Here is a 26,091-nt window from a genome sequence, read left to right as displayed (position 1 = left end):
AAAATAAAATGCAATAAGACACTATATATTTTTATTTTCTTATTCAATCAAGTGTGAATTATGTTTTGTCAATTTCCGCTTCGTAAAATGTTCGTTTTTAGTTTGTTCAAAAATTGATAAACCTTGATTTTCCTTCATTTCCATTGCAAAATTATTTGATATGTTTTCCTACTTTTTTTATCATCGGAATTAGTTTTTTATTTGATTTGACCAATGCGATGCCGGATTTGACTAATGCATTGTCAAATTTGACCAATTCGATGTCAGATTTCACCAAATAACATGCCGAGTTCCTTTTTATATTATCTAGCACACAATTATATTGCCAACAGCATGCATTACTTCGTGATTTTAGTAATGTAGAACAGCAGTCATTATTCCGAGATGACTATATCATGATCGCCCAATCAGATATTTGATAATGCACTTTAGTTATTACCCTGTAGTCGTTTGCCGCTCTAGTCTTATATTCTATACTAGAACTTTTTAATGTAACATCAAACGTCAGAAATTACTTACCGGGGCACATATGTTCAACCCTGGTTTACAGTTGGATACATTGTTGTCAATTTGTGGTTTCTGTGTATTGTTATTCAGTTTTTTCTGACTGTATGAACTTAGCAATTGTCTGTTTAAGTTAAACCCGGTTTTTAGAGGCGTACATTTTGCTCAATTTATATGCCAATTGTTTCTTTTCTAACTTGACTGCTCTTGTCTATCCGTCTGTATTTAATGTTTGTTTATTCCCTTGTTTTGAAGTATTTAACACTTACTCTGGTACTGGTTTCCCCAAAGACGTTGAGCTATTGTTTCTCCATCATGTATATCCGTGTTATTACTAAGTGATAGGTTCAAAGAAAGAGCAAATCCATACATTGCTTCGTATAAATTTGCAGCAGGGTAGGGTACCTGTTAGTATATGTTTAAAATTGTAGAATGAAATATTTAAAATATCTTTAAACTAAAGGCACTTATGAGCTTGTATCGCTCACATTCATCGTAATCAATAGCCTTTTTAAGTAAATATCGTCGTACAGTGGAATACTAGGATCTAAAGAAAAAATCAGTTTAGTTGACGTATTGATCATGTTTATCATTTTTCCATTTTATCGTTTCTATTTATCTATTAAAAAGATAATAGGGAAAAAAAGAAAAAAGATAATATTGTCAATAAAGGCCAATAACTCTAATAATGTGTCGACAAATGGTTTCTACTTAGTATTACTATTTTGATGTTGGTCTGATCGTGCCTATCAATTTTGCTACTTAAGTTTCTACCTATCTTAGAATAGAATAGTTTTCAAGATAAAGGAAAAACGAAAATATTGAAAATTGTCATTAAAGGACAACAGCTCTAAAAAGGTGGCAAATGTATTTTTCGATTATTTGTAGATCTTGTCTTACAGTTCAGTTTACTATTTATCAATCTATCATTATTTTCGATATAGAAGGCACAAATGGAAAAAAAAAATCGGTAAATTCATTATCAAAGTGCATTTACTTTAATAAGGTGTTGACTGACGCTTTTGATAATATTTACTTATTTGTAGATCTTGTCTTCCTGCGCATTGTTGCTACCATGTATAAAAAGTGAATGTCTATCTATTATACCTTTTGAGATATTTTGCTAGAACGAAATACATTGGTAAGTTCGTCGGTTCAGGGCAATAAGTCATTCTGAAAATGGTTTCCCTTGTCAGATTTTTCTATAGCAAATTGCCCATTTATGATTGTGACCAACTTTGGTTAAATTTGGCCAGTAGTTTCAGGGGAGGTAATCTTTAAAATTGAAAATGAAAATGGGGAATGTGTCAAAGAGACAACAACCTGACCATATAACAGATAACTGCAGACTGTATAGTTGACTGATGATGACGACGACGCCAACGACTTACGACGATAGACCAAGGACGCCAAGTGATGGCAAACGCTCAAACTAGATCTCCAGGTGAGCTAACATCATAAATATATTTATACTGCACTCGTTCTATTTGAGCAGTCAAAATGCGTTGACTGTATATTTCTAGACCATATACAGTCACTGACCTGATATCACTTTTCCTCATAAATATTTAAATAGAAATTGTCGAAATTATATTTAATTATTCATACGACCTCTTCAACCTGTTCTTGTTTCCAATGTAAACAACGATGCGTTTAACGACTCAAACTTGTTTCTTTTGCAATTTATGGGAAAACATATTTCACTTATTAATATTTTTTTGTTTGCAACCTATAAATCATTATGTTTTATGTTTATTGTTGATATTTTAGTCTGCAACGAATTCGTTCATCATTGATTGCGGTAATGATGTACATTTCATCGTGTTATATATTTCTCCGTCTGTGTGATATGAGGCCTTTTTAAAGGGGGATTTTTCCCAATCTTTAAATCAAATAAATAACATTAACACAATAAACAACAATTGAAAATGTTTTTTTAGATTGCAGTATAAAGACAATAATAGTGCATTGACTTGACATATCAACGATATAAGGATTCGGCCCGAAACGGGGAAAATGCTCGGCACAGCCTCGCATTTCCCCGTTTCTAAGCCTCATCCTTATATCGTTGATATGTCAAGTCAATGCACTATTATTGTCTATATATATATATATAATATTTATTCGAAGTTATTCACACTTTATTAATGTTTATTACATACTTCTTTTGTAACAAAACAGTTGACAGTAGTAAAATTAATCTATATTTGCATGCCTTTCAAATTATCAGCAATAAGTCTTGCTAAGTGTACATGTGAAATTGAGAATGGAAATGGGGAATGTGCCAAAGAGACAACAACCCGACCATAGAAAAAACAACAGCAGAAGGTCACCAACAGGTCTTCAATGTAGCGAGAAATTCCCTCACCCGGAGGCGTCCTTCAGTTGGCCCCTAAACAAATATATACTAGTTCAGTGATAATGAACGCCATACTAATTTCCAAATTGTACACACGAAACTAAACTAAAACTAAAATAATACAAGACTAACAAAGGCCAGAGGCTCCTGACTTGTACATAGATTTAAAACAATGTCATTCTGTAAGTTTCGTGCAGCATCTATGTGCTTTTCTGAATTTACTTTTATTAGGAAAGTGCAACCAACGGTCAAGACCAAAAACACATGAAGAGTTATACATGTCGGCTTAAAGGGACATGAAAGTAGCAAAACTCTTGTACGGCAAACATTGTCGAGGAAAGCTTACTTTCTCCGTTTTGAAATTTTCATATGCAATTTGTATCAGAAATTATAAACAAGAATATATTTGATTCCTAGTATCTTCTTATCCATTGCTTTCTGTATATTAAGTCATACGAAAAGTAGTTTTAAATTCATATGCAGATGCAATCGAGGTTTAAGTAATTCTAAAAAAGTACACATGAAAGGTTATATCAGTAGTTTAGTAATGTGGTATTAAATGAAAGACTACTCGAAGACGAAAACTGCTGTATGTACGTGTTCTGGACCATATGAATATTTGACTATATGACATGACCATATGTGTATATTCATACAGTATGATGATTACCTTCTCATCCGTAAGTTAAACCTCATGCATTTTTTGTTAGTTAGTTTACTTCTTCTAATTTCAACTTTTAAATGTTGTGATGTTGTTCCTAAATCATGTATATATATGATCTCACAGTTAAAGTGAGACATACATGATACCCTTTTAATCTTATTTACCAAATAAGAATAGAGAGAAACCAAGTATTATCTACTGTTATTGTAAGCTCGTATTTTAATATAAGCAAAAACTCTTTGAATAACTGAAATAATTAGAAGTATTGATATAAAATTGATTTATAAACTAAAGGTATAATATAAAAAGGAAGCAGGTTCAATATCACAGGTGTCTGTGAGAGACACCTGGCAAGATCATTCTTATGCAATTAACATTTAAAGTAACTTTTCAACATTCATCAAATTCCCTACAGAGCAACACGCGTATGGTCAGACCAAATGAGTAATAACCAATATGTTCAAGACCATACGCATGAGGTTTAAATACTTATATAGGCTGGAACATATGTTCTACATTAAAATATCCTGAATAGAAGAAATATGACTTACTTCTTCGTCCTCTGCATATGTATAATTGAATATATCTTGGGATCTGTGTTTGACCTTTTCTATAAACTGTGTGTATTCATACGTCATCGGAGTGTAGTAAGACACAAAAATAACACTTTTGTAAGCCTCTTTAACAATAGTATCGTCGCTGTTATTCTGAAGGAAAAAAAACATACTTAGTACTTATAGCTGACTATGCGGTATGGGCTTTGCTCATTATTGAAGGTTGTACGGTGACCTATAGTTGTTAATTTCTGTGTCATTTTGGTCTCTTGTGAAGAGTTGTCTCATTGGCAATCATACCACATCTTCTTTTTTTTATATTAGTAGCTTATTTTGATAGTATGTGGTTATAAAAATGACACACTTGTAGGAGTCAGGATTTTAACTAGTTCGCTTGATGTATCTTAAGTATTCCATTCAAGTTTGTATTGCCAATGTTTTTCACATTATCTGTTGTACATTGCTTTTTTTCTATTTGGTTCGGACAATACCTAACGGGTTTTGTGAATGTTTAATTTCCCACAACATGAATTCAAATCCTGTTGTAGTAATTTGTGCATATGTGTTTGTCATTTTCCTTTTGTTATGTTGTTATCTACCAGATATTGTTTATATCTACGTCCTTGGGTTCCCTACCTTTCGATTAACTTCTTCTTGTTACAAAAACCCTTTTGTATCGTCTTTGACTAAATTATTTATTGTGTTTTTTCATTAATAGATGAATGAATTATACTATTATCTTAATGGTTCTAAAATGCGCGAACATACAAAAAAAATCGTCATCAAATGATACATATATACAATCACACTTTGTGCATATTAAAATATCAACGATTTTAGTTAGGCATTCACGAAAAAATGTTAAAACTAGACACTATCAAAACACCACAAATACGGTTTACGATTCAGGATCAAAATCTAAAGAACGGTCTTATAAGTACATTCCAATTGGTGAGTAAAAATTTAAATCTGATGTGGAGTCTATACAATTCATTTATAAAACTTAATATTCATTCTAAGGTAAAATTGAGTAAAAGAAATCAGAAAAACGATAATAAGACGGGTGGTACATGTGGAGCACGATATGTTTGTCCTTCTAAAGCATTTGATATTATCCCCAATTCTTGGTGGAATTTGTTTGTTGCTCAGTCTTTAGTTTTCTATGTGGTGCTTTTCTGTTGTTTTTTAGCCATGGCAAAAAAAAAAGTATGTTAACTACAGAATATTTTGCTTACCATTTTCCAAGATATATCGCCAAATATATTTCTTTGTGAGTAGTAGTATATACAAATGAATTGATAATCTCCATTGGTCATTCCCATTTGATGTGCCAAGAGCATTATTTCTCTCAGGGTTTCACCTCTAACCGCCAATACAATAACTTGATAATGAAAGAAGATTATAATAGTGTTAATGTTAAAAAAGTTAATTGGATAGAAATAACTGTACACATTTTTTTCAAGCAACTTTTTGTAATAAGATAATTGACTTTTAAGAATTCGAAATGGTTCGTAAATAAATAGCAATTACTTTCTTTTATTTCAAACATATTTAAAAAAAATGTTTATCAAAGTTTACTTCTATTCTTTCAAATCAAAGAAAACCATCTCAGTTGTAATAGAAACGTATATTCGTATCAATAAAAGACAAATACACATTAAAAATGTAAAAAGGTTAGTATTTATACCGGTTTGAGCATATAGGGCTTTTAATACTGAGTATTTTAGTGACGATTAGAAATGGGATAGAATAATAAAATTAACTGACGGGTGTATATTTCTATGGAAGCCATTAAGGCAACACTAGTTTACCAGTGTTTGAGTTTCATGTATCATCTTAGACAAAAATCGAGTTAACACACAAATACTGAGGAACCGGACAAAATCCAACGGCAGCGAGACCGGGTGCGTGGAAAAGATTGGAAGACCGACTTAATTATTGATACTTTAATGATTGCTTAACATCGCCATTTAACATTGTTGATTAAATGTTCCTTTGGGTTCAGTTCTTTTAATGCCATCTCTCCAAATATCAAACAAACAAACAGGAATATATTAAATTTCATGTTCATTAATTTTCATTGATTGCACTTAATAAAAGAACAATTATTTATGTCATTTCTACATTTTAGTTTGGTCTTAAACTTTGTCTGACCTTTTGTGTAAAGAGTCTGCAATGTTATTGCTCTAATTTTTATCTTAGATATTGGGTGTTTTTCTGCATTATTGCAAACAGTAAATAGCACACAAGAGAAGCTATTTTATACTCTTATTTTACAAGATCTTTTAAAATAAAATTACACCTCATGTTATAAAGTATGTTGTATTTTTTGCTCATATATTTGTTTTTGTCGGGTTCTCCGTTATGAATTTGACGTGGAGTTTATTATTTTTGTTGATACTTTTTTGTATCAATATAAGAGGCTTATATAAGACGTCATTGGCAACATATCAAATTACTGACGTACGTTTTTCTTTCTCCTCGACATTTATTTATAATTGACACTCGTATTTTATGTTCTTTTCAAGGAACAAAAATAAATCTATAAATCATAAAGCAATATGGCTGCTTGAATAGCACAGCTGCAGTATATATATAAGCAGCCATATTGCATTGACCGTATATTCATATGTGATATACACTCACTGACCGTATATTGCCTTGTTTATGACGTTGACAATGCGTTTCCGTAGAGTTTCATTTATGACATCAATAAAACATTCAGGTTAGCGGAGATTTGACGTCTTCCGCTCGAAATTAAGAAATAAGGGTTTTTACTCATTAATACTTCATTTAGAACAGTTATAAGAGTTGCAGTATATAAAGAATAACCATACATTGTCTCGAAATATAAAAGTTATTTGTACTCGGCTCGAAACAGCTAGAAATGCTCGGCACAGCCTCGCTTTCTACCTGTTTCTAAGCCTTGTACAAATAACATTGGTTTTTCGAGACAATGTATGGTTATTCTATATATAATAAAGCAATAAGAAAATAAGTAATAAATGAAACCAAAAAAATACAAATTTTGTATATTATCTTGAACTGTTTCCGTTGTCTAGAGGTAGAGTGCTCGCCTGAAGTGTTTATGGGTTGTTTTTTTGGTCCACATTGGAAATAAAAATTCAACACATGATTTTCTTTCGCCTTGAAGTACGCTAAAAGAAGTCAGAGCAAATCAGTCAGTTATGTCACAATTAAATTTCACATATATAAGAGCAAAAGTAGTATATAGCTAATCAATACTGTAAATTCAGAAATTATTGCGAGGTTTTTAGTATTGCCAAAATGCGACAGAGTTGTAAACGCAATAAAGGAAACTCGTAGTAATGAAGCGATTAAACAAAACAAAAACGGCTTACGAAGTAAAACCTAAGGGAACACATCAGCTATCAGAGGAAAACAACGGAACAACAACAAACGCCAACATACATTTAAAAACCATATCTGAGAAAAGATGCCTTCAATGATAAAAAATATTAAAGAAAAACAATAAATTTAAGAACACATTTTACAAATGTTTAATATCATGCCTTATCAGCTTGACGGTTATTAACATAATTCATTTTGGATTATTGGGATGGGCAAATCCAGCAATTTGAAATATTTTAATTAGATAATTTGAAATGAAAAACATATGAAATGACAAGTATTATTTATTTTTAAAGCTTATCAAAGATATAAAAAAAAATAAGTATCGAATAAGTATGCTGAAACCAAATGATCGAATTATGATTTTTGAACACTGATATACTACTGTTGCCGTTATCTATGGTTTTTTTTTTGGCGTTTGATTTTGTATCAGTTATCTTTTATTGTTGTTCCATTGTTTTCCTCTTATGGTAGCAATACACAGTTAGAAGTTTAGTTTCGCATTATGACCCCTGTGAATTTTTTAAATATGAAAGTTTTTGTACAATAAAATTGATTTTTAGATAATTGAAGAATAATATAGCCTTCTTAGTTGGTTTATATGAACATTTAGATTGTTTTTAACATGTTTTATAGGCCATTTATATGATAGACAGTCCGTATTTTCCTATCCGTACCGTTCATAGGTCCATAAATTATTGTAGTGTTTATCAAAGATTTTGCGCTAGATCTTTTCAATTCAATTTTATGGAAAAACGAGCAGAAAGGCATATGATTTTTTTGGGACCACTTGATAGATATAAACCTATGGATTCAGGAAAGGTATCACTGTAATTGATTGAAATTTTCCTTTAGACCAAATTTTGGAGACTTTTGTGACATGTTCACCCCCCTTTTTTTTGCTGTATTTTGTATCTAAGAAATGCAGATTGTTGCCATGGTTACACCCAAGAGGGATTATATTTCACCCTTATGACCATTAGAAATCAAATCTATGGAAGATTCTCTTTTTATAAGTATATACATGCATAACACACATATAAAGCCTTCTTTGTTAGACAGGAGGGTAAAGAGGGTGTTTAAAAATTATGAGTGTCAATTTTAAGTTTTTTTCCTAACTGTGTATTGCTACCTATAGTTCATGTGTGTCCCTCGGTATTGGTTTGTGACCCGGACTTTGTTTTTCGCTTTCTCGATTTATGACTTTTGAACATCTGTATACTACTGTTGCCTTTATTTAAGGAGGTACATAACACAACGGGGAGATTACTAAGTAAAAATCATCTGAAGGTGTTAATCACATTCTATTGTTAAGAAAGCTTCTCAATGATCAAAACTAATGATTGTCAAACTGCTATATATCCAATGAAAATTTTCAGATTAAGTGTGTGATGTAAGTATGTTGATTTGTTTTATATTTCTGTCGAGTCGGTCAAAATAAATATGTTGTCAAAGTTATATACAATTGAACGAGCCAAATAAATGTAAGTCAAGGTGTTTGTTACCATCTATAACAATTGTTTTCTTTTAATTCATTCGTATTAAATATAAAAAGTTAGACTTTTAATTTCCAACGAGACATATGAATTTACAAGATACAAATACATAAAAAAAATCGTCTACAATATAAACCTACTTCTTGATTCTGCAGCAACATTTTTCACTATTTCCAGTAATGACATTTCACCCTCTGCGCCATATGTATGGACTGCTGCAACAGTCATATTTTTATTGGTTGCTATTTCATCAATTGCGTCACGTGTCAACATCCAAATCTTATCTACGTGAAACTGACTTATGACACTAAAGCGCGTCCATCCAAACGTATCCATTAATCCTGTCACAGCGAGACCAACCTTGTCAAATGTTCCAAGAAATCTTGTCAATGTCTATTAATAAATATATATAAAAGTCAGTTGAGCATTTTGAGAAATAAATTTCTGCCTTAATATTGTAATACATTGTAAAAAGTTTTCATTGAAATATTCGTGTCAATAAAGGACAATTAAATTTTATTTTGAAATTTGTTAAAACATTTTAAGACTATTCCAAATTAAGCAACATATCTCCTTTATGCAAAGCGCTGATTCCTATTTATGCTTTCTGTCCCTAATGGTTTATAGGCTTTTCATTTTCAAGTTTTGAATTTTAAACATTTTAGCCTCCGGCATCATAAAAGAGAAATTAATTGTCGACGTGCACATCTTGTGCAGTAAAATTGGTATCGTTAATATTAAGTTAAAGAGTGTTAAAATTAAGTATTAATTATCCAAAACAAAGTTAAATACAAATGAATTGGCATGAATATATTTAAGTTAAAAAAAGGACTGTATCTTTTTCTACGCATTCCCCTTTCGGTTTGATGTGACGTCATCGACAATGTCTTGACAACAGTCATTGATCTCACAAGTGACATTGTCGGTTTTTATTTTTTAAGGATGTACTTAGGTGAGGTTTTGGAATTTGCGTCAAATGTTCGGACTCCTTGGTGTTTTTCCATACAATACAATGTAAAATATTTTGCCCCATAACACCAATTTATTTTTTCATATAAGACTTAATAGCTCATGAAAGGTCATTTACCAAAATTTTAAAATATTCTTAATTTTCTTTCTTTTGTTTTGAGACCTAATAATACCAATGCAAATATAAGGTAAAAGTCCGAGTCAGCCTTTTCTCGCCATATTTTAAATCTCAAATATCTAGAAAAGGAGGTCCATGACCTATCAATATTTTTAGCTTATTTTTATCCTTAATTGATGCTCTACCAGCTTATAGTATCAATTTAAACTTCTTAATTTATTAATTTTCACCTAACCTCACCTAAGTACATCCTTAATGGGCAAACATGGTAATTTATCGTAACCAATGTTAAAAAATGAGGGAACATTAATGAAACTTCTATCAATAAAGTGGTACTGAACCACGAATTACTCGGAGAACAGTTTTGAGTGTTTTAATATTATCATACGATGTATATAATATTGTCAATTTAGCGGTACACTGCCATGTATTATATATTATTTAGAATAAGTGACCTTCAATTAACATCTTTAGTTTCTGTAGATCAAAATAAATCATAATAATAACACAACAAGCCATAAAATTCCAACTAATCAGTAGCATTTAAAAAACATGCTTTCTACTAACTCCCAAATACCGAACTATGAGCGAATTCAAAATGGAATGTCACTAATCAAAAGGCAACATAAAAAGATTTTTTTTATAATTAGACGTCAGTCCCTAATGCGGGGTTCACACATTGCCGATTATTGCTCCCGTTTGAGATCAGACAGCGATACGACACGAAAAGTGAAAAAGTCGGATTACTATCCTCAATTATCAGGAATGTCCTATCATTGTCTGAACGCAGTCGTTTAAGTTCTTAACAGATTCCAACGGGTCGGGAAGGGTCCGAATAGTTCGGCGAAGCACCCCGAAAGTTAGGTGCGTCCCGTAATATTCGGGGAAACTCAGCCAATTTTGTCTAGTCGGATTACAATCGTGCCTATGTCGTGACAGATTCTGCTGTATCGGATCAAAATCCTAACAATGTTCTGTGTATTCTGGACGGTGTCCTGTGGAACGGGAATGATCTGGAGAAATTTTTCATTGCCGTTTTTCTGCCGATTGAGTCCAGATTGCATCCAGATCTGGTCGATTGCGAACCGTTTTTGCCGTTCCCGTTATTAATACGAGATTCGTCAATGATACCCACGTCTGAGTTCCGACAATTACAGAATACAATACGACTGAGACCAGACAAAGCCGTTTGCAATGCGTTAGAGCGGACCGTGATAGGATTACGTTCCGACAGTACCTGATCATCCCGAGTTTGCCGACAGTTTTCGAACGGATAACTTCCGTCAGCGTCGGTTAACTGTCTGGTCACTGTCTTATATCTGTCGGATTACGTTCGGTAGAATCGGGACGCAGTCGTGACAGACTCGGTCGAATTTTACCAGGCGAAATATACAAATTGGATTAGAAGCGGATTGAGAACGGGATTATCGGGATAAATTCGCTTGGAAACGGTAGAATATCGACGCTTCCTGAACAATATCTGATTGTTGTCGTGATTAAATTATTTGAATTTTAATTAAAGTTTGAATTTCCATCCACGATTCACAGGATCTTGATCTGACTTTTGACAAATTTTAATTGGGAATAGTCCTGTCAAGGACGGCTGTAAAAATCAAGAATGTGTGACCCCAGCTTAAAGAACAATTAATTCAGGATTTTAAAGAATCTTATTTACATTTCAACAAATGAAAAAGACTATTGAAACCAAAGCATGGCTATTTACATACAAGAAGGGAAGCGAATGACCATTTCATCAAGCCAAAAACTTCTGAATAATATGTTTTAAGAGAATCCTGGATTCTTTGTACATTAAAATATAACTTAATATGAATATTGCACTAGTTTTCAGTTGCAAGAGCTTATATCTCCTACAAGGACATCTTGGTTATGAAACGTACATAAAAGTAAAAACGCGCGTCTTAAATACTATTGCTAAGAACCTTTATTACATTTTTATTTTACATAAGCTGCTTGATAAAACTGTAATTAGATTACGAATCCCTAATATAGATAGCTGATACAAATCAAATAAAAAGATTTGCCGTCAATGATTGGTCAATCGATCGAAAGATTGTTATGTGTTATTGTTATATGTTTAACCAAAATGTATCAAGACATTTTTTTGTTTCTTTTTCCATTCTTAACGACTTTGACTGTGTCTTGACTACAGCATTTAGTCAGTAGAACGATAGTTCCTAACATACCATGATAGTCAATATACATCATTGTGTATAAACATTTTATCTTGTATTTTGTTCTTGTCCATGTTGCATTTGATTTGCCTCTTTTCAGAACTCAAAACCTTGAAACAATTATTATCAAAAAGGTGAAAAAATATTACTCGTGACCTTTTGGATTATAGCTCTTCATCTTTTATATAAGCTTTGGATTTCAAATATTTTGGCCACGAGCATCACTGAAGAGACATGTATTGTCGAAATGCGCATCTGGTGCAAGAAAATTGGTACCGTTAATTTTATTACTCGTGTAATTAGGAAGACAATAACTTGGCCAATATGCTTAGAGTGTGCATAAAAACAATTGAGTAGAAAAAATATTTTTTTAGTATTGCATTCTGATTGTGTTCATCAAGGTGTATTGTTAAAAGAGTCAATAAGAAAATACTTTCCTAATGATGGATATGTTCGTTTTTAATTAAACACTTTTGTAAAAACCTGGTAATAAGTTTAATTCGGTAGGTCAAATACGGCAAAGAACATATATACGTTTTACGGTCACCAACACATCAAACATTTGTTGACCGATGCGAAGTGTTTCAATTCACTTCTGACATGTTTTGGAAGTTTTAGATCTTTTAGATCTCAGAATAGTCATCTACTCTTTCAATTCAACATGATCGATTGCGTCATACTCCCTCGGTTTTTGTTTTTTATCTTTGTATTTACCCCCAATTTATGTATGATGTTTGAATATCGTTAGACTACTGTTGTCTCCAATTTTCATAAATTGTGATCATGATGACAACTATTTAGTGGAATATATGTTATACGAGCCTCCCGGATCAATTATCTTTCCGTGGTATGATTAAGTATCTTTTAATATTGCTTTAAGAATGATTTAGAAAAAAAAATACTATATCATATTTAATTACATTTTGTCCTTTTTTATATAATGGAACAATAGCAATGTGACTTATTCGTTTATCGTCATATTGAGGATAATAACAACAAAGAAAAAAAATACTTTCTTTCTTCGGTCTCATATTAAGTCGTCAATATCAGTGCATTACGTGGAAATCTGCATTCTTTGAAGTTAACTTCAGTCGTTTATTCATTTGTTACCTAATTGTGCTAGAATAAAGCTTCCTGATTCTTATTTCTTATGCGCATTTCTTTTATCAAATGAGATGTGCTTATTTTTCCATCTTCGATGATGGTCTCATCTGATTATATGATATATATAATTAAGAAAACAACAGAGTTGGTATGCCATTGAATTGGATACGTGTACACTGCAGGGGCGGATCCAGCCATTTTAAAAAGGGGGGGGGGGGGTTCTAACTCAGGACAAAGGGGGGGTTCCAATTACATGTCCCCATTCAAATGCATTGATCGTCCAAAAAAAAGGGGGGGTTCCAACCCCCGGAACCCCCTCTCTGGATCCGCGCCTGCACTGCTTACGTTTTCAATTTTTCCTTAGAGAAAATTAACCATATGTATAAACATTAAGATGGTACCTAACACTACAGGGAGATAACTCTGTAAAGTCAGCTAAACGTTTTTTAAAATAACGTTGTGTTGTAAAAGGAATATTAAGCTTCTCAATGATCAAAATTGGTGTTTGTCAAACTGCTATATAACCAGTGTAACTTTTCTGACAAAACGGTTGGTTCAAAATTTTTGAAATTTTTATATTTTTGTTAAAGGAAAATTTTATGAAAATTAAACGAGCCAAATAAATTTTAGTACAAGTGTTGGGTACCACATTAAGAAACGTACGTTCTGAGTTTGATACGTTATGTTTTGGGGACGCGTTGGGTGACCATTTTGACTTTGTGTCCGTCTTTGACATATACTAATTAATTGCGCTTTACTTTTAAGTTTTTATTATAACTTGAAAGATAAACATTTCTTCGTTTTAAAACACATATCTTTATTAGTTTTTGTGTGTAGTAAATCGAATAAAGTTGCATTTTCTGGATATAGAGCGAAAAGAAAAATCACAAATATATCGAACGCCGAGAAAAATGCAAAACAGAAAGTCCCTAATCACAAACCAGGACTTCTTCTTTGGTAAGTGTCAAGAAGGTATAAGTTAAGTTTCCAAGTTAATTTTTAATACCTAACTCATTAATCAGGCAGTTTATATATATATATATAAATATCTCAAACGAATAGTTTATAATACCTTAAATGTATTCTTGTTAAGCATCTCAGTGTCTTGACAAACACCCGAGAAACATGGTATTTTGTAGTAGGCGGCTAGCCGGCATACATGGCTGCATACTCCTGAGCACTGTGGTCCAATTATTACATGATATTTTGTCTGTGCCAACAAATCACTCGTTCTACCTATAGAAAAAAATAAGAAAAATAAATCAGAAACTAAAAAACAAAATAAGGAGATATGTATGAATGCCAATGAAAAAACTTCCAAAAAGTAAAAGCACAAAAAATACTGAACTCCAAGGAAAATTAAAAAAAAAAACAAAGTCCTTAATCAGATTGCAAAATCTAAAGCTCAAACACTTCAAACCGATACCAAAAGGATTGAAATTTAATCAATAATAGGGCACTACAAGCCCTTTAACAATGAGCAAAACAAGACCCGTATAGATAACTGCCATATGATTAAGTCGTTTGAAAGGAAATGTCAGGAAATGAGAACGAGACTCTTGCCTCAACATTTGGAACATATCGGCGGTCATCTGTGAGGAGATTTTTAAATAACAGTCGTGCGTAAACATGCAGCTTGTATATAGTACGACAATTTATCAATGCCCTTATATATCACAAGTTTCATCGCAGAATTAGTATTTCAAGAAACCCCCTTTTCAATTGTGAAAACGGGGATTCATTAATATTTGCATTACTTTCAATAGTAATTATATGGTACATTGTAGGTGTTATCTGTTCTATTATCGGACTCAGACTTCTTTTAAGATCAGCTTTACTATGCGTATTGCTGTGTGCTTAATTATTTCACATTGTCTACAGTCTACAAGTACAGAGGGGAATGTTGAAATCTCACAAAAAAATGTTCAACCCCGCCGCATTTTTGCGCCTGTCCTAAGTAAAGAACCTCTGCCCATTGTTAGCTTTGTATCTTTATCTTTATTTTGGATTCTGAGTTAAGTGTGGCATCCAGTTTTTGCTGAACTAATATGCATTATGGTTAAGGGACCAGCTGAAGCACGCCTCCGTTGCGTTTTCGTTCCCATTGGTAGTTTTAGTTTAGTTTAAATATATTTATTCATAGTGGATTGGGAAACAAGTTTTGCAACTTATATGAATCCCTTTCCACTTTACGGTTGTGAGTACTGCCTTGTAGCGGCATTAGCCTACTCTTTTTCGAAATCTACAAGGGTGTCTTTAACGTGCAAGAGATATGGCTCTCTCTTATCACGGGTCAGTCATTTATTGTCCCCTTCCGACGGACTATCGTCGTTTCCTCAAGACCATACTCACAAATGGTGTCTAGGGAGAGCTGAAAATTCAGTCACATTGGTAGCCTACGGCTGTTTTCTACTCTTTGATCGGGTTGTTGTCTATTTTACATGTTCCTCGTTTCCATTCTCAACCTTATTGTTACAAACAAAAACTAACATAGTAAAATAAATACTAGTAATGAATAAAACAAATCCGACCAAAGTGGGTGATCTCGGGTGTTTTACAATAATAAGCAGATCCTGCTTCACATGTGGCCGTCATCGCGTTGCTCGTAGAAATACAAACCCGGTAATCAGTCTAAATGAACGTGTGAATTAACAATAAAAATGCATACAGCTTACCCAATCCATAGACATCATTACATTTTGTATTCTCGTATTGTATGGTCAGATCATGGTTAGGCAATAGTCCTTCGTTCTTTACGTCATCCACAGCAAGACTCACTGAAACAAAGATTTATAAAATTATTATGACATAAGCTACTAAAATTAGCCAATTATGAGTGATTTTGCAATTAATCGCATTGTTTCTTAATAATTTCTGTAAGCATAAGTATGTTTTAGTACCTTATTGTTTAAAGAATAATAAAATTTTCGCCCGGATAAGTAAAAAAAAAAAAGAGCTGGCATGCCATTGAAAAGGATACGAATACACTGCTTACATTTTCAATTTTTCATCGTAGAACATTACATTACATATAAAAATAAACTAACGATCGTTTTGTTTGCAATGGTTTGCAATTTTTTTTCGAGACCATGGTGTTGCCTGTCCGTCAATCACATATACTAATGATGAATTGCGTTTATGTCTTCTTCTTTTTTATTTTCATTATAACATGACTGAATAAACATTTCTTTGTTTTAAATTGTAAGTGTTTTTTTAATGTGTAGCAAATGAAATAAATTTGAAATTTCAGAATTCAACGAATGTTCCCATGTGTTTTAGTTAATGATCCCCACAAAATACCTGTTCCTGACACATTAAAAAAGTTTCAAAAAATTATTCTGACGTTTTTCATTTAAATATCCTTTAAAACTTCGAAGAGAACTTGTTTGTAAATACTATTATTTCGTTTAAGTGTATCTTCAGGTAAAAAATGGTTGCTCCCTTCCGGTACACTGGAAGTGATATCGATGCAATTTTATTTCTAAATCAAAAATACACCATGAATAACAATTATCAAATAATGTTAATCGAATGTCTAAATTAGGAATACGACAAGATAATTAAAAGAATTGGAAAGTTGACTTTTAATGATGAGAGAAAAATCAATTCATAACATAGAAAATTTTGACGTAAACCTTAATATCATGACAAAATATGTCCACAGGAAAAAAATAAAAAGCTACGTTATCACATGTAGATAAAACATTTGCCAAATACCTATTAGTTGACCAGATACTGAGTATCTGTATCAAAGATAACCATCAAAAGGTCAATTTTTCGTAGCCATAATCGTGTCCCCTTTTCCTCATCAGTCATGTTCCGAAAAATATTAACAGATATGAGCTTGTTGTAAAAAATATGGTGGGTAAAACTATTGGCCGAAGATCAGCTTACCCTTCCTAAGCACCTGTGTTCACTACCAGTTTTTTTTTTTTTAGAAAGTTCATATTGCCAAGTTGTCAGTTTTTTCGTAGTGTTTTGTTGTCTGTAGTTTGCTTCTTACATTCTTAATTTATTTATTCAGGCACTTCGAAGTCCATCCTAAGATATTGGTCTCTAGATAGATTGCTTGCAATACATGAACAAATTGTTATTGTGAATTCTACTGTATTACCTTCTTTCATGTCCCAAGATTTTTAATTATTTTCCGTTTATTAATTTTAATTTCTCTTTGACGTTAAATACCGAAAAAGGAGACATCAAACCAATTTTTATTTTGCAATCAATTTCTAATTTAACCTTTCTTATGTATTTATATTTCAAGGTATCGTGAGAATTAAATTAACCCTTTACTTTCTCGACTTTCGTTCGGTCAAAGGAAATCGAAATTAACGTGTTTTTGTGGTCAATGACAGGGAAGAAAAATATCAATAAATTTGGTCAAGTGGTATTTGTATGGTAAACATCGAACAATGTATATAATGGCTTCTTTAGGATACGAAAGGAAAATCCCATACACCATAGGGCAAAATATTCAGTTCCAAGGTATTCGTATATTTCAAATCCTTGCTGTCCATTCCGTGTTTGATTTTTCTTTGCCTATCTGTCCAATGACCAATAACCCACGACATCCGATTTCATTTATATCATACTTTACCCAACTAAAAAAAATCAGTTGAAAAACTAAGGTTGGATTTATATGAATTGTTTTTTTTAAATAAGGAGACGTGGTATAACTGCCAATGAGACAACTATTCACCATAAATTCGTTGTTCGTGAAAGGGACTTTAGGTTACCGAACAACATTCAAACATGAGCAAAACTTATAGTATATATACCTTATAGTAGTCTATAACAGGCCACGATATGACAAATGTAAAACCATCAATGGTTTACGTCTTTTGTGTAAGCACCATATTTACAGTTAGGTTTAAATCATGTACGTTTCACTAATCGTGGAACTATATTTTCAAAATTTCCAAACAGACTGTTTGAAATGAAAAAATATCCTTCGAAATCTTTTAAAAATATTTATATATATATATTATTGTACCATACGAGTTAAAAGTCATTAAAAGAGAAACAGCGTCAGCGTCAATGAACGACAACGACCTTTTAACTGAGAATGGAGGTCTGCATTAATGCATAAAAACGTAACCAAGAATGATAAAAAAAATGTACTATACAACAGATACAAATATGCGAGAGTGACCACATTGACAAATATTTGAGTTAATCAATTTTTTATAATTCGTGTACATGTATAGTAAAGAGAGTGTTTTCTTATTCCTGTCATATTTATAAATCACCCACGTCATCACATCGATCGATAACCGATTTTTGTTCCATTGAAAGAAAGCTGTATGTACCCTTTAATTATTGTATAGTAATTCAATAATTACAACAACAAAAAATGCAATGTAACTGTTCTATTTTTTGTCTCTCATTATTTCTTAAAGACAAATTGATTAAAGATTTAATATTCTTAACACCCATAGGATATGGCGTAAACATTTTTTTACGATAAATGATGAAAATGCCAGATAAAAGATGAGTTTTAATTAATATTTGATTGTTTCTTCTTAAGCATGACCTTTCTTCTTATTAATAAGCGTGACCTTTAGAATATTTGTTATTGTAACGGAAAGTCTAAAAGTACACACAGTGACGTGGAACAACCTTGATACCCAAATTTTGATACCCAAATTTTGATATCCAAATTTTGATACCCAAATTTCCGTAGAATTATTCGGATTCCTTGCGAACTTCATGTGAATTTGCAATGAAAAATAACTCAAATAAATCAAAGAGGCCAAATACGGTAAAAGTTGAAACAGTCTGCGGGAATGTCCTTTAAAATACAAAGCAAATCGAGGATCACGAAAAATAAATTAAAATATATACATGCGCTTGGTTCGCAACAACATGGGAATGTTCATATTCTTATTGAATTAGTTGACATGACTATCTTCATACATGATAAACAACAGCTATCGAAACTACTGCCCATCCAATCAAAAGGTCTCCTGATTACCATCAAACTCTGCAATCCTTACATCTCATATCGGTAATACTTCGCTTAGACAGATTTAAGTAAATGTCGCTTAATCTATAGCAAATATCTAGAAACCTAAGGCTTGTTGAAACTCAAAATAGACCTTTCTTATGATATTAATGGATCATAATTTATTTTCTTCAAATATCTCGGAATCGTCGTTTGCTTTAAAGATCATAATGGATAGGTGATATATGAAACAAATATCGGAGTTTAGTATGACGACCATTATCACTGAACTAGTAATATTTTGTTTAGGGGTCAGATGAAGCACGCTTCTGGGTGCTGGAGTTTCTCGCTGTATTGAAGACCCATTGGTGACCTCGGGCTGTTTTCTACTCTTTGGTCGGGTTGTTGTCTCTTTGACACATTCCCTATTTCCACTCTTAATTTAATTCCCTATAAATTAATGTGTTTCCGGAAGATCCTAATTATAACAACATTATGTCTAGACAATAAATGCTATTATCAGATAGATTTCTGAAGCTGTTGACAATGTAGTTATCAATTAGTATAATCTTTTAAAAATGGCTTACCATTAATTTGTTAAAGGACATAACTTAGACCAAGGATTTGTATAGTGGAGCTGGCATGTAAGTTAACTGCTAGTAGTCTGTTGTTATTTATGTATTATTGTCATTTTGTTTATTTTCTTTGTTACATCTTCTGACAACAGACTCGAACTTCTCTTGAACTGAATTTTAATGTGCGTATTGTTATGCGTTTCCTTTTCTACATTGGCTAGAGGTATAGGGGGAGGGTTGAGATCTCACAAACATGTTTAACCCCGCCGCATTTTTGCGCCTGTCCCAAGTCAGGAGCCTTTGGCCTTTGTTAGTCTTTTATTATTTTAATTTTAGTTTCTTGTGTACAATTTGGAAATTAGTATGGCGTTCATTAGCACTGAACTAGTATATATTTTTTTAGGGGCCAGCTGAAGGACGCCTACGGGTGCGGGAATTTTTCGCTACATTGAAGACCTGTTGGTGACCTTCTGCTGTTGTTTTTTTTCTATGGTCGGATTGTTGTCTCTTTGGCACATTCCCATTTCCATTCTCAATTTTATCCATGCTTTAACCATCAGTGTATTAGAATGCAAAAGAAAAACACTTTGAAAAAAAAAGAAAAAAAAAGAAAAAAAAAGACCATTATGTATTTTGAATTTAAAAAATCTTTTTCTCCTCCCCATCGCGCACCATTTACAAAATCATATACACTCACCAAAAAGAACATCATTAAGTAAACGAAATAAATGCAAAAGTTAACAATCTAACAAACACAATTATCAAAGGCAAAGATTTAAATTAACTAAATATCTACGAGGGCCAAATAAATGCAAAAGTTAACAATCTAACAAACACAATTATCAAAGGACAAGGTTTAGTTTAGTTTAGTTTAAACAATATTTTATTCAAATAAATTGAATTGGATTGGGCAACAGGCATAGCCTATGTAAGCCCTCTCCACAAAACAAGGTACGATATATTACATTCAAACAAAGCAACACATACACAAACATAAAGACAAAACAGAATTAATTTTTCAAAAATACCTCTTAGCTGACTGGAATGATATTTCAAATAGTTAACTCAGATCAAAAGTATGACTATTTTAAAATGCTTCAAATGTTAACTCAGAAAAATTATGAAAAAATAAATTATGAAAAAAAAAGTTTTAGTATTCTAGGTTGTATACTCCAACATTGATTTAGAGGTCTCACATTAAATTAAATGGTCTCCAGTCAGCTATCTAAAATAATAAATTTAATAACTCATTTTTAAAACAACATGTTTGATATCATGTACTTATTTTTACTAAATTATTGCACCTGAAGAAAAACGACAACGAGTAGTAACCATATTGATACATTAAAGAATTATAATAATATAAAAAGAATTTAGAATGTTAATAATAAAAGAAGAAAAAAATAGATTTAAGAAATTAAAGATATACAAATTGAATATATGAATGATATAGAAATAAAGGTGCATTTATTAGCTTTTTAGCTTTAATAATATTAATTTCAATGTACTGTTGTTTCATTATACTTTTGTTTCAATTTTATTTATTTTTCAGCTGGTTCGGGTCTAAGAGCTTAATATAATATAAATACAGACATACAAAGTAAAAGTTAATTTGGTTTTGGACTATAAAATACATTTCATTATACAAATCTCTCTGAATTTTTTATATATTCATGGACAGCCTTAACTATCTGCACATTGTCTTCAATACTCATAGATTGATCACCAAATAGTATCAAGTTTAAATCAATATCAACTCCATAAGCAGACAGTTTATCAAGGAGTGTGATCCTGTTAATAGTGTATGATGGACAATCAAAAAAATAATGTTGGTTGTCTTCACATTTGTATAAACATTTAGGACAGGAAGGTTCTTCTGTAAAAAAATCATGAAACAAGTGAGAATTTAAATTACTTAATTGCATCGTTTCGTAATTGACAATGAATAATATTAAATTTTCTTATACCTGAACAAAAATATTTAGGAGGAATTTCTGGTTTATATATTTTATCAAGTACAGATTTGAACTGGTTAATCGACAAAGCATTTTTAGCATTAGTATCTAATTCATTCCAGAGTTTAACAACAGATGGTATGAAACTTTTATAATATGAAACTGTTCTGCACCTTGGGATGGTATAATTCTGAGAGTCTCTCCTAAGATTGTAATCATTCGGTGTGAGAAAACAAGGTTCTAATAAATCTATCATATAACTTGGAGAAAATCCATTTTTTATTTAATAAAATGTAGTAAGTTTATGCTTCTTCCTTCTGTCTGATAATTTTTCAAGACCTATTTCAGTGTATAATTTTTTAAGAGAAGTTGTACGTCGGAGACCAGTAATAATACGAGCAGCTTCAATTTGAACACTTTCTAATAAGTTAGCTTCTTGTAAAGTACAATTATCCCATATAATGTTTGCATATTCTAGAATAGGGCGAATAAATGCTGTATAAATTGTAATAAGTACATTTCGATCCAAACTATATTTTACTTGTCTTAATAAATGTAATCTAGAACATGCTTTTTTATAAATTGCATTTATATGTAATTTCCAATTAGCCTTACTCTCAAAGTTGAGACCTAGGTGACAGTGACTTTTAACTTCTTTTATTTGGTCCCCTCCAATGCCAAAGTATAAAGGGGGAGGATTGATATCTTTTCTAGAAAATAAAAGGGTTTCTGTTTTGGAGGGATTAAAGGTTACAGCCCAGTTTTCAGCCCATGTTTTAATTCTCCCAAGATCATCAGTCAAAGACATAGAAACAGTATCATAGTCATCATCAATAATGGCATATAAAGAGGTGTCATCTGCAAATAATCTAATATGATTACTCATATTTTCCACTATATCATTAATATAAGTTAAAAAAAAGGAATGGACCCAGTACCGAGCCTTGGGGTACCCCAGCACTGGTACCTTTTTGAGATGAATAAAACCCATCCAAAACAACTTTCTGGCATCTGTCACCTAGGTAATCTCCAATCCAATCAATTAAATTACTATGGATACCAAAAACTTTCAATTTATATAGTAAACCATCATGCCAAACTTTGTCAAAAGCTTTGGAAATATCGCAAAAAATAAAGCGAATATCTTTTCCTTGATCAAGATTGGAAATAATAGTATTATATATTTCTGCTAGTTGATTTACTGTACTATCACCTGGTTGAAAACCAGATTGAAATTTACATAATAAATTGTGATCTTTCATGTAATTAAACAAATGCTTGAATAAAATTTTCTCCATAATTTTGGATATGATACTTGTAAGCGAAATAGGTCGGTAATTAACTGGATCATGACAACTTCCCTTTCCCTTAAAAATAGGAGTGACATGGGAAAGTTTCCATGCACATGGAACCCTTTTGAGTTTTAGTGAAAAATTGAATAACAAAGTAAGTGGTTTTACAATACCAGATTTCATTTCTTTCAAAATTCTAGGTGAAACACCATCAGGACCAGAAGGTTTATTACAATTTAAGTTTTTTAATTGATAAAGAACTTCTTCTTCTGTAATAATTATTTCCTCCATTTTAAATGGTGGGTCTGGTACCTCTGGACAAGGTTTAAATTAACTAAATATCTACGAGGGCCAAATAAATGCAAAAGTTAACAATCTAACAAACACAATTATCAAAGGACAAGATTCAAACAACTAAATATCTACGAGGGACTACAATAATGAGGAAAAACAATATAGCAAAGAAAGCTATACAACAAAGTTAAGAACAATTATTGCTTCCCGTTCCTGTTATAAGTTTTTACTTGCCTTGATAGTGATGTTTCGTTTACATTAATCTTACTGACTGAGGAGACTTATAGGTTGCAATTATATACTGTTAATATGAAATCAATTCGACTTACATTTTGTGGTTATTAGTATCGATGAATTTAGTTACATTTTTTTGCTAAGAAATAGTGTAAACAAATTCATTTAAGGCAATGCACAAGGTCGTTTTGGTCTGTACTGCTCATGAATTTATACCTTTTTTTTTTTTTTTTTTTAAAGTTAACCGAAACGTTCAACGGCCGATGTTAGAGCGAATTGAAATGTGGACGAGAAGATCTCTACTCTTAATTTTTCAGCCAATAACTCTTTATTATGTAAACCCCATCAAAACCCTTATAACTGTTATATCCTTTTGGCTTGCTTAACGAACGGCATTCTAAGATACGCTAATATCAAGATTTGTGTTTCGTGAAGCCGGTTTGTTTTCTTTCTACACTGCAGAATTAACATAGGCAGTAAAAGCACAATAAACTAAAAGTGAATAATAGTCAAAGCAACAAGTGAGACTTCGATTGGATTTTTTTTGGATAACTCGAGTAATTACAGAGTTTAAATCGAATGGCACTAGTTACCCTGAAATTTTGAGCTTATAACCTGATTTGAATTCAACCTACATCTTATTGCACGTTTAGTCCAGTAAAGTAAACATGCAAGATTCCGAAGAATGTGTATTAAGATCAAACGGAAAGCTTTTTTTTAAATATCGACTATTTGTAAAAAAAAAAGTTTTGAAAAACAAATGGAAAAATTTCATAAACGAAAAATTCATCGACGAACTCGACCTTGAACTTTGAAATATTCCTCAACAAAGATTCTCAATTTCAATGCATTATGGTCGTTTTGTCTTTTGTTGTAAAACATCAAAGAAAGAACAATGTGCATTAATCAATTATCAACATGTTTTTTTTATACATTAAGTCAATTATGAAAGGATTTGGTTTACATTCTTTAGACCGCAGTTTTCTAAGATTGTTATCTAATGTGCATCAATTTCTATGTAATCTTATGACCCCGATCATTCAGCCTTCATATTAAAAGGTACTATGATTTTTTTTGGATAAATTATTTGATTTAAAATTTCTTGAAAAACTGTTTCGGCAGAGAAGTGGACAACACACATGGCCCAGTTTCACGAAGCTGTCTTAGGACTAAGACATGTCTTAGGATGGTCTTACGACATATCTTAGTCCTAAGTGGGTTTCACAAAGCGGTCCTAAATTAGGACATCTCTTAAAGTTGGTCATAAAGTTAGGACAACGCGAGAGGTGTCTTATGATGGTCTTAGGATAGTTATACGTTTATTTATATAAATTACACTCATTTTTTATACTAATTTTGAAAAAAAATATCTTATTATTATCTAATTATCTATTCTCCTGTTCCTGCTTAAAACATATATGCATTGACGGATTATCAGGATTTGTCAACAATGAAAATTCGATGTATTGATATAAAAATTCCACGATTTTATCTCTTAACCTTTTATAACCAATAAAGTCGAAATTGAATTCAACTCACTTGTACCAAAACAATGTCATAATTTTATATTCTTTTTTCTTAATTTTGCATTGAAAATTTCATATTTATATTGATTTATTGTTTAAAGATAATTTATATATAAATTACTTTTATTTTTTTATATTTATATTGCAAATTATGTTATTATATTAATAAATACGTTTAGAATAATTTATGGTAAGACATACTACATTTACATGATTTTTTTCCGTAGATCATATTTATATTTGAAAATTTAAAGAACTTGCGACAGGTTTAGGATGTCTTAGCTAAGATGATCCTAAGACAGCTTCGAGACGAGGTCTGAGATATGTCCTAGGATAATCATAAGAGGATCATAAGACATGTCCTAAGATATGTCTTATGACATGTCTTAGGATAGCTTCGTGAAACCGGCCCCAGAATGTTTCCTTTGAAAATTAGGGAAAATAATTATAACGTCACGTGTCATCAATATTATCTTGTTTATGTATTTCCTTTAATTTTTTAAAAATTTATTATTGAAATATAAATGTAATATACCAGGGGCCTGTTTATCGAAACTGTCCTAAGTTCCGTCCTAAGAATTTCTTAGGACAGAATTTAGGATAAAGTTAGGACCGACTTACGACACGTCTCAGCATGCACATCGAAGCTATCTTAGGAATATCTTAGCTAGGACCTCCTAACCGATGTCCTAAGTATTGGCGGAAAAGAAAATACAAATTAGATATGAAAAAATACAATATGATATCATGTTTTATCAATAATTTAGTTTTTTCAAATATAGTTAATTAGAAACTAATTATTAGTGTTACATTAAAGATAATAAATGAGTATTGTATAATATTTGTACATTTAAACTGTATCAAACAAAACATAAGACAAAAATAATAACTACGTATTATATAAAAATTTAACAAACTAATTGTAAACTAGATATATAA

The 26,091-nt window shown here is 31.6% G+C and overlaps 1 protein-coding gene across 1 annotated transcript in view; it reads right to left on the bottom strand.

Annotated features, from left to right (window-relative positions):
- The window catches only part of LOC139528963 (atrial natriuretic peptide receptor 1-like), a 67,288-nt gene that overhangs the window by 25,404 nt on the left and 15,793 nt on the right, over window positions 1-26,091 (bottom strand). Inside the window, exons 2-7 of the mRNA XM_071325208.1 lie at window positions 16,008-16,109; window positions 14,405-14,568; window positions 9,090-9,342; window positions 5,317-5,462; window positions 4,079-4,234; window positions 774-909 (exon numbers count right to left, since the gene is read on the bottom strand). Coding sequence (XP_071181309.1) covers window positions 774-909; window positions 4,079-4,234; window positions 5,317-5,462; window positions 9,090-9,342; window positions 14,405-14,568; window positions 16,008-16,109 — 957 coding nt within the window. The remainder of the gene's footprint in view (window positions 1-773; window positions 910-4,078; window positions 4,235-5,316; window positions 5,463-9,089; window positions 9,343-14,404; window positions 14,569-16,007; window positions 16,110-26,091) is intronic.

The sequence above is a fragment of the Mytilus edulis genome, chromosome 6 (genome assembly GCF_963676685.1).
Source record: "Mytilus edulis chromosome 6, xbMytEdul2.2, whole genome shotgun sequence".
NCBI classification, from domain to species: Eukaryota; Metazoa; Mollusca; class Bivalvia; order Mytilida; family Mytilidae; genus Mytilus; species Mytilus edulis.
The sequence above is the reverse complement of the archived record's forward strand: the minus strand, read 5'-3'. Positions and strand labels throughout refer to the sequence as shown.